Source organism: Hyperolius riggenbachi, chromosome 7 (genome assembly GCF_040937935.1).
Source record: "Hyperolius riggenbachi isolate aHypRig1 chromosome 7, aHypRig1.pri, whole genome shotgun sequence".
In the NCBI taxonomy this organism is placed as follows: Eukaryota; Metazoa; Chordata; class Amphibia; order Anura; family Hyperoliidae; genus Hyperolius; species Hyperolius riggenbachi.
The window spans coordinates 205,829,753-205,847,007 of NC_090652.1; the positions used below are offsets into that span (position 1 = coordinate 205,829,753).

General features: G+C 41.4%; 1 protein-coding gene across 2 annotated transcripts in view; it reads left to right on the forward strand.

Annotated features, from left to right (window-relative positions):
* Positions 1-17,255, forward strand: part of VPS8 (VPS8 subunit of CORVET complex) — a 457,588-nt gene that overhangs the window by 241,653 nt on the left and 198,680 nt on the right. For both annotated transcript variants that reach the window (XM_068245033.1, XM_068245032.1), the window contains exons 35-37: positions 5,344-5,390; positions 10,582-10,729; positions 16,568-16,657. In XM_068245033.1, the coding sequence (XP_068101134.1) occupies positions 5,344-5,390; positions 10,582-10,729; positions 16,568-16,657 (285 nt within the window). The remainder of the gene's footprint in view (positions 1-5,343; positions 5,391-10,581; positions 10,730-16,567; positions 16,658-17,255) is intronic.

A 17,255-nucleotide genomic window follows, 5' to 3' on the forward strand; every position in this document is an offset into this window, starting at 1 on the left:
TTTGTAATCAGGTGCAGATTCTCACAGTAGGCAATAGACAAATGGGGGAGCACCAGTCCTGCATTTAGAGTTTATTAGTGATTAAACAGAACACACAGGCATATAATACATAAATTACCGTATATAATAATTTTAACACGCGCTAAAAAAGAAACACAGTTTTATTTCCAATTTTATATGAACTCTATTAAACAGGCTTCTCAGACAATTCATCCAATTTGCATCAATTCATTCAATCTACAACACACACATACCCCCGCAGAAGGGCCCTTCTGGCTAAATTCTACCTCTGTGTGTGCACACAAAAAATCTATAAAATGATTATCTAAAATGGATAAAAAAATTAAAAGTAAAAATGTGAAGAGATAATGGGCAAGGAATAAAAGATTCCTTTGCTTTAGTAAGGAGTCCACTCCAATATACTCCTCCAATGTTACCTTACTATAATTTTCATTCAGCGTGGGCCCATAAGTCTATCCCGTTTGTAGGTATAAATCTTACAGTTCCGTGGTCTATGAGTCTCCTATGTGTTTCCACCTTTAGGTTTAGGCAGCTTCCAGTTTCCCCGTTTTTTCCAACAGTCTCACCACCGCGAGCCCGGGATCCTCTTGTGACAACTGTTCTATGCGTCACTCTCCGCGCTGGTAACCGGATGCAGCCTGCGTCACTTCCGTCTGTCAAACTCCAAGGTCCGCTCGCTGCACTTCCGCCCAGTCCGCTGTAGCGTGCGCTGGGTTTCTATTTATCTCACAAACTGTAACAAGTTGCATAGGTACTGGATTAGAGGCGCACCGCAGGAGCGTGCAGCGGCCGCCTCTCAGCAACATCCAAGATACCTATAGCGGTGACATCACCCACAGCAATCAGCGCACGCTACAGCGAACTGGGCGGAAGTGCAGTGAGCGGACCTTGGAGTTTGACAGACGGAAGTGACGCAGGCTGCATCCGGTTACCAGCGCAGAGAGCGACGCATAGACCAGTTGTCACGAGAGGATCCCGGGCTTGTGGTGGTGAGACTGTTGGAAAAAACGGGGAAACTGGAAGCTGCCTAAACCTAAAGGTGGAAACACATAGGAGACTTATAGACCACGGAACTGTAAGATTTATACCTACAAACGGGATAGACTTATGGGCCCACGCTGAATGAAAATTATAGTAAGGTAACATTGGAGGAGTATATTGGAGTGGACTCCTTACTAAAGCAAAGGAATCTTTTATTCCTTGCCCATTATCTCTTCACATTTTTACTTTTAATTTTTTTATCTATTTTAGATAATCATTTTATAGATTTTTTGTGTGCACACACAGAGGTAGAATTTAGCCAGAAGGGCCCTTCTGCGGGGGTATGTGTGTGTTGCAGATTGAATGAATTGATGCAAATTGGATGAATTGTCTGAGAAGCCTGTTTAATAGAGTTCATGTACAATTGGAAATAAAACAGTGTTTATTTTTTAGTGCGTGTTAGAATTATTATATAATTTTTGTAGATTGAGGGTTAAGGGATCCCTCATCTGACGTGCTTCTTATTTGGTAGTATCCCCTCAGCGCGTGGTGACGCATATAATACATAGTATAGGTAGAGATACCGGCCTTACAGTATTACCGCTTCCTCAGAGACCAATAGGATACCCTATTGGTCTCGGAGGAAGCGGTAAAACCACGAAAAAAACCTAAAAGCAGGATTGGTGCTCCGCCTTTTGTCTACTGCCTACCATAGTTTAGAGGTACTGCTTCTAACCCAGAATGATGAGTGGTTGTGGTCAAAGATACAACTACAACTTGCTTCTACCCCAATGCTGTGTGAGCAATCAGCATATAAGAGTTTCTATTGTTAATGCTCGACTATATTTTTAAAGTATAGAAAAGCTGAAGGCAATTGAAAAATTTGTAAAAAAAAAACCAAAACAACAACAAAAAAAAAATGGCAGTCCAATCCAGGTGTTGAATAAATACATGTGAAATTATTTGTTATATTTAATGCATTTGTGTTGATAGCATAGATTTTTACACACTGCACAAAAAGGCAAGCAGAATTCAGAAATGTATCTTTAAGATAGAACTCTGAGAAATCATTGTAGTCTTGGAGACTGCAAGTTTTTGCTTTTGTATAGGTTTTCTTTCTTTTTTTTTGTCGATAGGGATGGGTTAAAAACAGGGAATATTCATGGCTATTAGCAGATTTAAATATATGGATAGATGAAGCTTTCTGTAAAGTATTATGAGAAAAGGAAATCGGGCTGATAAATAATCCTGATACCAGCACAGCCTGGCTTGTGTTTGATGAAAGCAGCGACATGTATTTACCAGCTTGCGCTTCCTGTCTGTATTCACACACCTCTAACCGTTTCAATCGAATCATCTCTGCTGGCAGTTGCTTAATGAGTTCATTAGCACATTCTTAACAAAGCCCAGTTTCTATCGTCCTGACCTTGAGCAGAGAATACCTTCAAATGGCTGGTCTATGTAACATGCCATCAGAGTGGTCAGTCTTTTGTTGTAGCCTGGAGCGGGATTCATCCTTAGCTTCTCTGCTGTCTCCTTTCATGAATACACAAATCATTCCGATTAGGCATGGTACTAGTTTTTGTATATGTAAAGCGGGGAACCACTTAAAATGATTTTAGTCTCTTGCTGCAGTTGTAACACGATTATAATTTTTTTTGTATTTCACAAGTTCACAGAACATTTTGTTAAACCTAACGTCAGGATAAACAATTTAATGCTTTTTACAAAATACATTGCAAGTGAGAGCCATTTAATAAGACTAGGGCCGGATTTACCATAAGGCACTGTAGGTACATGCCTACAGGCGCCTGATGATTGAAAGACGGCTCACTCCCCTCCCCGAGTGCATCCCTCCCTCCTTCCCTTTGCAGAGTTCTGATAAGAGTGTATATGAGAGGTTACTCACCCTGGACTTGGTATTCCACTGCCGAGATCTTCCTTCAGTCAGTGGCACCTCTAGCTGCTTAATACTGAAGTCCCTCTAGCTACCTAATACTTGGGTGCACCTCTAGCTGCTTAATATTGAGAGTACTTCTGGCTACCTAATACTAAAGGACATCTGTAGTTACGTATGATGGGCAAGGGCAGTAAGTGAGAAGTGGCAGCTGGGCCAGCTAACATAGGTTCATGGAGGGTGAAGTCTTAGGTGCCAGGACATCTGTGCCTATTGGCTCCTGTGATGTAATCTGGGCCTGAATAAGACATTGCATAGCTGACACTTTCTCAAACTTAAAGTAAACCTGAATTCCCATATTCTTATTTTGGGTTTAACAAATGAAGAATTCCGTTTGAATTCTTAGCCATGTTTCATGTCACACTTACATTCCAGCTGTTCTTTCAGCTCCCACATAGAGAAATGATGGTCTAGTGAACTTTTATTGCTATCATGAGTTTGCACAGCCACTAAAAAGATCTGTGGCCTCTATTTAGTTTTCAGGAGAGCTGCCTGACTTTTCCATCTGCACATATACAGTACTGGTTTACTAAAACTTGCAATAAAAATTATAAAACAAAAGTGAACACAGGCACAAATTCTAAATACAATTGGTACTGTTGTATACATGTTTATCTCATCATGCCACAAGGCACTTCAGATACCCTTTTTAATACTCTGTTAACCATTTATCCCACGCGGACGTGAGCTTCATGTCCACAGCTTCACGTCCCTGCAGTTTGGGGGTGCATGCCCGCAATCGCAATGTTGCTAGTAGCAGGGGGGATTGGCTGCAGGGGACAAAAATCACCATACATCATACAAGGGATATAATTTTAATGTTTCAATAACTGGGACAAATGGGCAAATAAAATTTGTGGGTTTTAATTACGGTAGCATGTGATATTTTAAAACTATAATGGCCGAAAACCGAGAAATAATGATTTTTTTCCATTTTTTTCTTAATTATTCCTGTTAAAATGCATTTCGAATAAAATAATTCTTAACATAATGTACCACCCAAAGAAGGCCTTATTGGTGGTGGAAAAAAACAAGGTATAGATTATTTCTTTGTGATAAGTAGTGATAAAGTTATTGGGGAATAAAAGGGAGGAGTGCTGAAAGGGGAAAATTCCTCTCGTCCTTAACGCGGGCTGAAATGGTTAATCTTGCTGATAGCATGGTTTACCTGAATACCTGTAAGGCTTTCCTGGGTGGTCATATCTACTTGCCATGATCGCACATCAATCCCTTGTCTATGAACAAAGCAATACCACATGTCTAGCATCACTTTAAATTAAGACATTTTGAAAATGCACATTGATAAACACTCACTCATATATGTGTTTTTTCATGCGGCCCATAGACTTTCTTATGGGCAAAAAGACTAGTGTTTTTCAATACACTAGTCATTGTGCCTAGTGTGCTTAGGAAGTATAAGCAAGATTATTAAACAACCAATAGCATAGCTTTCACTTTTGGCAGAGACATGATGGAAAACTACATTTTCACAACATTACACTTATTAAACAAAATGTACACCTGAACCAATGGGAACTGTTTGCATCACTGGTCGGTCCCTTATGCTGACAAGATTAGGATCTGCCCTGATGACAGGCTCAATGAATTAACCTGAAGATGGTGAAAGGATCTGGCCTGATATTGTTCTTTCTGTTTTGTGCACACCTCTGGGTAACTAGAGTACTCATTGCACAAGTCCTGTACTCCAAACCGTATAGCAGCAAGCAAGCATAGCTTTGTGGCAGTTTTAAGAAATTATAGCTCACTGCAGAGAGAAATGCAAAGGTACTTTTAAGTTTATTGATTTACAAAATGGCTTTTTCAACAGTCATTTTTGTAACTTTATTATTTATGAAAATGAAATCTTTCCTTAGAGTTCTTCTGTAAGGCAGTTTGAGAAGAAAAAAAAATACTTTGGCTGCTAGGGTAACAGGTAATTTGTTCTGGGCTACAATTTTCATAAATTATTATCCACTCAGTTTTGCATGTAAAGTTCTGCTGTATCTTAGCTGCCTGACTGCTAAGGCACACTGGGCGTTTAGTTCAACAACAGCAACCACAGGTTTTCATAAAGAAATCAATTCCTCCTTTCCATTCTTAATATCGAATTTTATGCTAATTTGTACCCATAGCAATGCAAAAGAGACTAATAAATATAATGGTTTGGTTAGCGCTATACATATTTTACTCACTCACTGTAATCTGGGCTTCATCTATTAGATCACTTTAAGCGTCTTGCAGAGCTTTCTTATGCAGTTATTTTGTGCTCTTTGCCATTAGCTCTGACCTGCTCTTTATCACGTGCAATTGCTGCAATTAACTGCTTGGCCCCCTCCAACTGTGCAGGCTATAATAAAACTTGTGCTGTGGTTTTCTTATTACAGGATTCATTATTGCTGTTCCAGTTTCTTAGAAGTCTCCTGGATCCAAGGTTTGTTACTTGGCTTTTTATGTGGCACCACTGATATAAGTCCTTAAGCTGCATTTTGGTGTACGTCTTATTGAAGGATACAAACCTCAATGGATGCTGACAGATAAAGACCAGCAGGCATTAACCATCTGTCCAATTACATATGTGTTTGATGACCTCTGAGACTGAAATACAATTGAATCAGTATGAAATCTATGAATAATCTTAAAATTCTTAGAGATGTGTGTGAAAATATTTACCTGATGGAGGTTATATAATTTCCATTCATAGCAATTACACTGGTGAGGGTGATAGATTAAAGGTATATTTTGTTTTAAAGCAAATGTGACAGGAAGCTATCATCTGGTTCCTGAAGACAGCATGCCTGTGCCCTTGTGACCCAGGAATTTCTGGTGATCTGATGCTATTCAGTAATAATGCATACTACTATGTATGTCCCCTGAAATAGCACAGTTATCATCCCTTTAGAAAAGTGTAGGTGTGTCATGGTCTTGGTGTTCATAATTCATTCCCACTTTCTCTAGAACTTGTTCACTTAACCTCAGTGGGGAGACATTAAGATGCCTATTAATTATACAGTCCTGATTGCACAGTACAATCGTCCCACTTCCATGTAATATGAGGGACTACCTAAAGTACCCATTCAGAGTACATTCAGTTTAAGTTCCATCCAACCTGGTAAAATTTTGCACCAATGACCATTTTTGTCTGTTTAGCTAAGGAGATGGGGGTTTGGAGGCAGCTGCAAAAGAGTCCACTCTAAGCAGAGTTTGTAGTTCTAAGTCAGGGGTGTCAAACACAAATACAAAGTGGGCCGAAATTGAGTTGGGTGTACTTGGCCTGGCGGGGCCCAGGGTATTTTTTATCTACCCTATTACAATTGTTTTAGTTGTTAAACTGTTTTATTGTTTACTATCTTCTGCTATCCAGCAAGGTCATGTATTGAAGTCTTTTGTCTGCCGCATCACATTTCCACTGTATGATGAAACATTTATACTTTCATCGCTATCCTGCCTGCGTGCAGACAATGTCTGATACTGTCAACTGCCACTTTCCTCAATAAAATGACTTGCTGAGTTAAAAAAGAAAAAAACATTCCCTGGTGTCTAATAGCTAATGTATGTTCTAAGTGAACTTTTCAATTTAACTTTTAAATTACTGTAGAAACTTAGTGTGAAGCCCTTTGGGGGAGTCACAGGCTATTTAAGTCCTCCAAATCCTACTAGCTTCCTTGCCATGCATGTAGTGCAAGCTGGTGATAACCAGCAAAAATTGAATCTGCCATGTCAACTATACCAATGTGAGGGTGAAGCAAAGTCACTTGGTACAGTTTTCCTGCTACCTATTTATTCTGATGCAAGTCCTTCACAGGTATTAAGATGAACAGGGCTGCATCACATATGTTGCCCAACTGCCTGTGCCAGAATTTTACAATTAGCCTTGTAAGCTTAGCTCTTTTTGCCACAGAGGTTTTCTTGGCCGCTTTGTTGGATTTCTTCTGGATGATGGCATTTTAGAATGGCTGGGATTGGAAAGTTTGGAAGGAAATAATCTTGAGCACCTGGGTGTTGGTTTTGGAGATGTAATAGTATTTCAGAACTTTACCAGCTGTAGTGTGAGTGGATGGTGACAGTAATCGATACAGCTTGAGAAAGGTCTGTTGACCGAAACAGCGCTGATGTCGCTGTGATGATTGTCATGCTATCTTTTTAGCAATAAAGAGCTTTTGATACAACAGATGGTGCTGACTTGACTGTGGAGAAGCCTTTGGAGTGTCTTATGGCCCATACTCACGAGGGACTTTTGTCGCCTCAACACGCGGCGCGCGCGTGTTGCGGCGACAGGTCGCCCGTGAGTATGGGCCGTCGCACGCGTGCGCACCCCGAACTGTCGCCCGCCGCTCATGTCGCCATGCGATTGAAAGTTTCAATCGCATGGCGACAGTCGCCGCCGCACCTCCCCCGCAACTGTTGCTAGTCCGCGTGAGTACGCGGACTAGCGACAGCAACCTCCATTGTATCAAATGGAGCTTCCGGCGGGGGGAGGAGGAACGTCGGCGACAGCTTCCGCCTCGCCGCTGGTCCCTCTTCCGCGTGTGTACGCGGAGGGACCTGGCGAGAAGCTGTCGCCGGCCTGTCGCCCACACGCTCACGTGTGCTGGCGACAGGCAACATTTGCAGCCCGTGAGTACGGGCCATTAGAGTGCAGAGACGCTGCAAGTCATAGCACATCATCCTTCCCCTCCTTGGGTGCTTGCTACACACTGCTTTTTTACTGGTGTGAGTGAATGGTAAACAGACACTTGGAAAGGTGAATCGATTTTGGGGTTCAGAATTGTATTTTGCACTGGAGGGTTTATTATTGGTTGTTGGAGGAGGCTTACACATGTGAGAGTCTGGTTGACTTTGATATAAGAGTAATGGCTTATTTTGATACAGCCATACACTCAGTGCAGTTTCTAGGCTAAAATGCACCCAGGGCGAGGGTGTAAAAATTGTGCCCCCCCCCTCCCCCCGAGCAAGGTATGGGCGCCCGCAGTATAGGTTAGCCAGGTCTAGTTGCACTCAGTATAGGTCCCCCCGGTATAGGTAGCCAAGAATAGGTAATCCAGTATAGGTAGCCAGCTATAGGCCCCCAGTATAGGTAGCCAGGCATAGGTGAGCCAGTATAGTTGCCCCCGGTATAGGTTAGCCAGGTAGGTGCCTCCAGTATAGGTAGCCAGTATAGTTGCCCCCAGTATAGGTTAGATAGGCAGGCGCCCCCGGTATAAGGTAGATAGGTAGGTGCCCCACTACAGGTTAGCTAGGTGGGTGCCTCTAATATAGGTAGCCAGAATAGTTGCCCCCAGCATAGGTTAGATAGGTAGATGCCCCGAGTATAGGATAGTTAGGTAGGTGCCTGCAATATAGATAGCCATTATAGTTGCCACCTGTATTGGCTAGCTAGGTAGGTAGGTGGCCCCAATACAGGTTAGATAAGTAAGTGCCCCCAGTATAGGTTTGATAGGTAGGTGCCCTACAGTATAGGTTAGATAGGTAGGTGCCCCCAGTATAGGTTAGATAGGTAGGTGCACCCCAGTATAGGTTAAATTAGGTAGGTTCCCCCCGTATAGGTTAGATAGGTAGCTGCCCCCCAGTATAGGTTAGATTAGGTAAGTGGCCCCCATTATAGGTTAGATTAGGTAGCTGCCCCCCAGTATAGGTTAGATAGGTAGGTGCCCCCCACTATAGGTTAGATAGGTAGCTGCCCCCCAGTTAGGTTAGATTAGGTAGGTGCCCCCCAGTATAAGTTAGATAGGTAGGTGCCCCCCAGTATAGGTTAGATTAGGTAGGTGCCCCCCAGTATAGGTTAGATAGGTAGGTGCCCCCAGTATAGGTTAGATAGGTAGGTGCCCCCCAGTATAGGTTAGATAGGTAGGTGCCCCCCAGTATAGGTTAGATAGGTAGGTGCCCCCCAGTATAAGTTAGATAGGTAGGTGCCCCCCAGTATAGGTTAGATAGGTAGGGGCCCCCCAGTATAGGTTAGATTAGGTAGGAGCCCCCCAGTATAAGTAAGATAAGTAGGTGCCCCCCAGTATAGGTTAGATTAGGTAGGTGCCCCCCAGTATAGGTTAGATTAGGTAGCTGCCCCCCAGTATAAGTTTGATAGGTAGGTGCCCCCCAGTATAGGTTAGATAGGTAGGTGCCCCCCAGTATAGGTTAGATTAGGTAGGTGCCCCCCAGTATAGGTTAGATTAGGTAGGTGCCCCCCAGTATAGGTTAGATAGGTGCCCCCAGTATAGGTTAGGTAGGTCCACCCCCCATAATGGAGGGGGGAGCTGGAGCCGCGGGGAGGGCAACCTGACCTCTCCCTCCCTCTCCCCGGCCCACCCTCCGTGCTCCCCCCTCAGACGCAGAGTAATTACGCAGCAGGAAGCTCTGTGCATAACTACTCACCTTCCTGCGTTCCACTCGCCGCTGATCTCCTCTCGTCATAGACGCTGATACACACGCTGCTTCCGGCTAAACAGGAAGCGGCGTGTGTATCAGCGTCTATGACGAGAGGAGATCAGCGACGAGTGGAACGCAGGAAGGTGAGTAGTTATGCACAGAGCTTCCTGCTGCGTAATTACTCTGCGTCTGAAGGGGGAGCACGAAGGGCGGCCCGGGGAAAGGGTGGGAGAGGTCAGGCTGCCCTCCCCGCGGCTCCGGCTGCCCCCTCCTTTACAGCGCCCCCCCCTCACAACAGCGCCCAGGGCGGCGGCACGGGCTGCACGACCCTAAAAACGGGCCTGCATACACTTTATAGCTGGTGTTTACATGTGTTGATCTCTCAGTTTACATGTGTTGGGTAACTTTTATCATCATCATCATATGTTTTTTTTTTTATCGCTTTGTACATTTTACATAAATGAGATAAATTTATGTATAAACGGCTCACAGTGTCCTTTACAAGCCTGTTTGTGGAAAAAATGATTAACTAGTCTGTACGTTTTCTGCTGCTCAATCCTCTATTACCATGAAGCCAGTTAAGCCAGAGGTCCTGATGCCTCCATATTAATGTATATTCCGAGGTTGCGTGTTCATAGCTGATATGCTGGTACACACCGGTAGTATTTCCCCATGGGATATCATATTGTCCCTTCATGTCCATTTATATCATCCCAATACCAGGACATTCTCCTGCAATTATTTTATATATGAAGTTCCTTTATCATCTCTGCATGGTATATTTATTTTTGTCAGCTTTGCTGTGTGGAAGAATTGTTCCCACAAAGTAAAGTGGGTGACGCTATCAAGTGTGTTACTGGTGAGAAGATGGCATTAGAACAATCTCTGCCTTTCTCCCTCTGACTTGAGCTTTATCTGCAGGCTGCCAGCCAGATCTGTACTATAATAGCCGTCTCTCCAGGGTCCCAGCCGGCTGCCTCTGACAACATATCTGCAGACAAGCTGAACTAACTTGTTGATTTATGCAGAATGACCTTTTTTATTCATCCACTGACCGTATTTTTTTTTCTACTATTACCCTCTATGTTACAAGACAATTTATTACTTTCCATCAAGAACAGCTCTGTAACACATTATGCATTATGGACTCTTGTCAAGCAATAGGATTAGCAATTTGACATACAGTGTATATAAACTAGATAATATATTGACTTAGTTTTTGCCACTGCTTTATGTACTAAAGTTCTTGTTTATTTTATTAGGGATGGAGCGCAGCTAAATCCAGAGCTGTTGCAGCATCAGCCCCACATCACAGAGCTCTTCATAGACCTGATGTGTCAGTATGATCCTGGTCATGTGACTTCAATGCTACAGCTTCTGGAACATTATAGGCTGGAAGAGACCATTCAGGTGAGGACATATTATTTATCTGAGGCTTAGAGACATCATTATACTTAAAGACAGAGTACCTACATTTTAAATTACAGTTTGCTTTAAACCTAATAAGTTGCAAAGATATATGAAACCACACATAATAAAGTGTTATTTTCTCACCCCCAGGATTTTTATTCCACATATGGGGGTTGATTCACAATAACATAGTGTGCCTTATCAGAGTTAACATGCCTTAGAGTTGACATGCTTTATCAGCGTAGCATAGCAAGCGCTACAAACATATACCTGCTAATTGGCAATGCCGAGAGCACCACTTGTCCTGCCCTGAGCCCCTGTGGGTCCAATCACTTTAAAGGACATTATTCCCGCACTTTGACAGGCAGCCTATTGGGCCAATCAAAGTGGGGGGATTATGTCCTTTAAAGTGATTGGACCCACAGGGGTTTAGGGCAGGACGAGTGGAGCTCTCCTCATTGCCAATTAGCAGGCATAAGTTTGTAGCACTCACTATGCTACTCTGATAAGGCATGTTGATTCTGATAAGGCATGTTAACTCTGATAAGGCATGTTAACTCTGATAAGGCACACTAGTTGTTATAGTGAATCAATCCCATAGTCTTTACATTCCTACCCCCAGTGTGAAATTGGGCCGGGGTGATTTTTTTTTCTTTCCAAACCATAAGTGCATAGGATTCGGGGGGATTGATGTCATAACTCCCCCCTCCTCCCCCCATGCCTATGTGATCTAATCCATCCATGCTGGCAGGCAGACATCTGAAATAAGAATTATGGCAAACAGACAGGATAAGACAGGCTGCAGCAGTTTTCCTGTCTCCTCTCTGTGAAAAGGAATGTAATTTGATCCAGGAAGGAAGAGAGCAGGGGAAGAAACCAGGCTGAGGGTTTACTTTAGCAAGGCTTCAGCATGATGAGAAAGAAGGAAGTGTTACTACAGATATAAATGTGCATCTGTTCTATCCACTGTCATCTACCAGATGTAAACTGTATACACTCACCTAAAGGATTACTAGGAACACCTGTTCAATTTCTCATTAATGCAATTATCTAATCAACCAATCACATGGCAGCTGCTTCAATGCATTTAGGGGTGTGGTCCTGGTCAAGACAATCTCCTGAACTCCAAACTGAATGTCAGAATGAGAAAGAAAAGCGATTTAAGCAATTTTGAGCGTGGCATGGTTGTTGGTGCCAGATGGGCCGGTCTGAGTATTTCACAATCTGCTTAGTTACTGGGATTTTTACGCACAGCCATTTCTAGGGTTTACAAAAAATGGTGTGAAAAGGGAAAAACATTCAGTATGCGGCAGTCCTGTGGGCGAAAATGCCTTGTTGATGCTAGAGATCAGAGGAGAATGGGCCGACTGATTCAAGCTGATAGTCGGCCCATTCTCCTCTGAAATAACCACTCAATACAACCGAGGTATGCAGCAAAGCATTTGTGAAGCCACAACATGCACAACCTTGAGGCGGATGGGCTACAACAGCAGAAGACTCCACCGGGTGCCACTCATCTCCATTACAAATAGGAAAAAGAGGCTACAACTTTCACGAGCTCACCAAAATTGGACAGTTGAAGACTGGAAAAATGTTGCCTGGTCTGATGAGTCTTGATAGTCAGAATTTGGCATAAACAGAATGAGAACATGGATCCATCATACATTGTTACCACTGTGCAGGCTGGTGGTGGTATAATGGTGTGGGGGATGTTTTCTTGGCACACTTTAGGCCCCTTAGTGCCAATTGGGCATTGTTTAAATGACACAGGCTTCCTGAGCATTGTTTCTGACCATGTCCATCCCTTCATGACCACCATGTACCCATCCTTTGATGAATACTTCAAGCAGGATAATGCACCATATCACAAAGCTCGAATCATTTTAAATTGGTTTCTTGAACATGACAATGAGTTCACTGTACTAAAATGGACCCCACAGTCACCAGATCTCAACCCAGTAGAGTATCTTTGGGATGTGATGGAATGGGAGCTTCATGCCCTGGATGTGCATCCCACAAATCTCCATCAACTGCAATATGGGCCAACTAAAGAATGCTTTTAGCACCTTGTTGAATCAATGCCACGTATAATTAAGGCAGTTCTGAAGGCGAAACACCGTATTAGTATGGTGTTCCTAATAATCCTTTAGGTGAGTGTATGTTCATCAACTGTACACAGTACATAGACTACATACAGTGGTGTGAAAAACTATTTGCCCCTTACTGGTTTCTAATTCTTTTGCATGTTTGTCACACTTAAATGTTTCTGCTCATCAAAAACCGTTAACTATTAGTCAAAGATAACATAATTGAACACAAAATGCAGTTTTTCAAAATGCAGTGTGAAAAAGTGATTGCCCCCCTTGTTAAAAAATAACTTAACTGTGGTTTATCACACCTGAGTTCAATTTCTGTAGTCACCCCCAGGCCTGTTTCAATCAAGAAATCACTTAAATAGGAGCTATCTGACACAGAGAAGTAGACCAAAAGCACCTCAAAAGCTAGACATCATGCCAAGATCCAAAGAAATTCAGGAACAAATGAGAACAAAAGTTCTGTAATTGAGATCTATCAGTCTGGTAAAGGTTATAAAGCTATTTCTAAAGCTTTGGGACTCCAGCGAACCACAGTGAGAGCCATTATCCACAAATGGCAAAAACATGGAACAGTGATGAACCTTCCCAGGAGTGGCCGGCCGACCAAAATTACCCCAAGAGCACAGAGAAAACTCATCCGAGAGGCCACAAAAGACCCCAGGACAACATCTAAAGAACTGCAGGCCTCACTTGCCTCAATTAAGGTCAGTGTTCACGACTCCACCATAAGAAAGAGACTGGGCAAAAATGGGCTGCATGGCAGATATCCAAGGCACAAACCACTTTTAAGCAAAAAGAACATTAGCTCGTCTCAATTTCGCTAAAAAACCATCTCAATGATTGCCAAGACTTTTGGGAAAATACCTTGTGGACCGACGAGACAAAAGTTTAACTTTTTGGAAGGTGCGTTTCCCGTTACATCTGGCGTAGAAGTAACACAGCATTTCAGCAAAAGAACATCATACCAACAGTAAAATATGGTGGTGGTAGTGTGATGGTCTGGGGTTGTTTTGCTGCTTCAGGACCTGGAAGGCTTGCTGTGATAAATGGAACCATGAATTCTACTGTCTTCCAAAAAATCCTGAAGGAGAATGTCCGGCCATCTGTTCGTCAACTCAAGCTGAAGCGATCTTAGGTACTGCAGCAGCACAATGACCCAAAACACACCAGAAAAATCCACCTCTGAATGGCTGAAGAAAAACAAAATGAAGACTTTGGAGTGGCCTAGTCAAAGTCCTGACCTGAATCCTATTGAGATGTTGTGGCATGACCTTAAAAAGGCGGTTCATGCTAGAAAACCCTCAAATAAAGCTGAATTACAACAATTCTGCAAAGAGGAGTGGGCCAAAATTCCTCCAGAACGCTGTAAAAGACTCGTTGCAAGTTATCGCAAACGCTTGATTGCAGTTATTGCTGCTAAGGGTGGCCCAACCAGTTATTAGTTTCAGGGGGCAATTTCTTTTTCACACAGGGCCATGTAGGTTTTGAGTTTTTTTTCTCACTAAATAATAAAAACCATCATTTAAAACTGCATTTTGTGTTCAATTATGTTATCTTTGACTAATAGTTAACAGTTTTTGATGAGAAGAAACATTTAAGTGTGACAAACATGCAAAAGAATAAGAAATCAGGAAGGGGGCAAATACCGGTAGTTTTTAACACCACTGTATATGTATTGCCATTCAAACCTTTTTTTTTGCCAGAGGACCTCTTTAAAGGGAATCTATGCTAAATTTTAAAAATTAGTTTTATAGTTTAAAAAAAGCATAACAGGGAAATCACAAGAAAATTACATAGCACTGTGTTTCTTACGCAATGGAAATGGCATACCGTAATTTCTATTATTTTGGCAGCAGCGTGATTGGCCAAATGCAGACATTTCAGAAATGAGATTATTCCTGTACGTTCTAACATACAATATCAGGTAGCCTTCAAAATATCTAACTTCTAGAGCGCTCCCTTCTTTCTTCATGTAACAGATGAAAAATATGAATAGGTAATATTTCATGTTTACCTATTCTAAAAGAAATAATGCAAAAAATGCCGTACTGTACTGAATGTAATATATTATACATTTTCTTGAAGAAGAGCTGAAGTTTAGTTGTAAACATAATGCTGTGGAGTATGGGTGCCCTTGTTGCCTTCTGAAATCTTAATGTGTATTGTAAGTGTCATGTCCTCTAAAGCCCCATCTACATGATACAATTCTTTGTGCGATTCGATTACGATTCTATTTATGATCCAATTAAATCTGACATGTCTGATCGAGATTCGATTCAATTAGATTTGCCATTGTTTTGCAATTGCAAATCGAATTGAATCGAATCCCAATCGGACATGTCGGATTTAATCGGATCGTAAATAGAATCGTAATCGAATCGCACAAAGAATCTTATCGTGTAGATGGGGCTTAAGAGATGTTACTATGCTGACAAGAGATTAACAACGGTGTACAAATTGAGCAAATATTTACGCACTATCTGTGAATGATCTAATCAAAAGGTCAATATTGTTTGCTGATCTTGTGAATTCTTCTACACACCAATCAGAAATGACTAAAATATGTCTGTTTCGTTGGTTGTACAATCGGATATACTGGTAAGTATCGATTGATATAGTATGTGCCACACAATTCATATGTGCAGCAGACAGATTGATATACTGTATACAAAAACAGCGGGCACTTCCAGAGGAAAAATGATCAGTCAGAAAAGCCAACCTGCATGGTGTTTGCTTCTCTGACCATGGATTTTTTGCTTTTCTCATGAAGTAATTAATTCTGATCAAATAACATTTAAAAAAATGATTAATTGCCAGAAAAATCCCCTCATGTGTTCACCACCTAAATTGATAAGCAGTTAAAAGTAGGATGCCTTTTTACATTTCTTTTTTCTTTTACTTTTTTTAGTACATTTGCTGGCCATATTATTTGGGACAGTTTCCCTAGAATATTACGTAATCCAGGCATCAGGTATATTGTAGAGAAAGTGTAAGGTTTAACAAATCAGTTTAAATGATGAAAGTGTCTAGAGTTTACTGCAGAATAATAACAAACATAAGGGTCACAATAAAAAGCATCAACTGGTTCGGAGGGTCGCAAAAGGACAACAGAACTCTAATTTTCGGTCAAAACTAATGAGAGAATCTCAGCCATTGAAGAGCTTGTGTAGCGTATGTAATTAGTTTGAGGCAGAGAATAAAACTTGAAGGAAAAAAAAACATGATATTATGAATTGTATATGTAGCACAGATCAGGAATAGAACAGCAGCTTTTTTTCCCTAGCATTGCATCATTCTGTCACAGTTGCAGTTTGAAAAGCACACTGTCTATTAAACTACAAAACAAAGCAAACATAATGACCCTTTGAACTTTCCTGCAGTAAAACCTTATCTCCTGTTGACTCTCACTGTTTCTTTAAGTGCTCCAGAAAACAGGACTGTAAATGACCCAGTAGTTTGAAGAGCTCAAAGAAGCTCTTTTGCATAGATAACAGTTGAAGTTTTTAAACACTTCCTGTACTGGAAAACAACATGAGATTCTTTTCTTTGCTACTGATGTTCTATTTCTTAGCTGTACTACACATACAATTCATTATATCATGAGTTTATTTTTGTTTCAGGTTTGCTTTAAATGTTTTTTTTTTGTGTGTAGGTTTTTGTTTGTTTGCTGAATAAAAGAACATAATTTAATGATATGTTTTAATTGTACAGTTGTCAGTGCAATGCCTCTTTGCCTTTCCAGATTGCACAGAAGCACAGTAACTATGAAACCTTGGCTTACCTCTTGGAGAAAAAAGGAGACGTTGAGGCAGCTTTTAAAGTTATGCTCACGGTAATATTACTAGACTTTTTCCTGCCCCCTTACTATAGTCATGCTGGACTGGGTGCTGTATGCAGGCAGCATTTTATTTCCTGTGCAGACACCAGTTTAATTACTTGACACGGACACTAGGTAAATGAGTATAACTCTTGTGGCTTGGCAATCGCATTTTATTATAAAGCTCGCCACCAACATTTTTTTTCAATACATTTTTATTGAAGATTTGCATCATACAAATATGTGCTCCAGTAAAACCAAAATCACAGTACTAAACATGAAATAATTCTGAAGAAGTCGTACACGGAAGAAGTGCATTTACCAACAATTTAAATCCCAAATAAATCATTACCCTTAAAGACGTAACAAAGTATACCCGGATAGTGGGCATAACCACAACAGCAAACTAAAAGCAGATATAACATATCCTTCTAATTAACTTTTAATATCTATAAGATCTATAACAACCATAGGAGGTGTAAAGCCCCATCTACACGATACGATTCTTTATACGATTCGATTACGATTCTATTTACGATCCGATTAAATCCAACATGTCCGATCAGGATTCGATTCAATTCGATTTGCCATTGCAAAACAATGGCAAATCGAA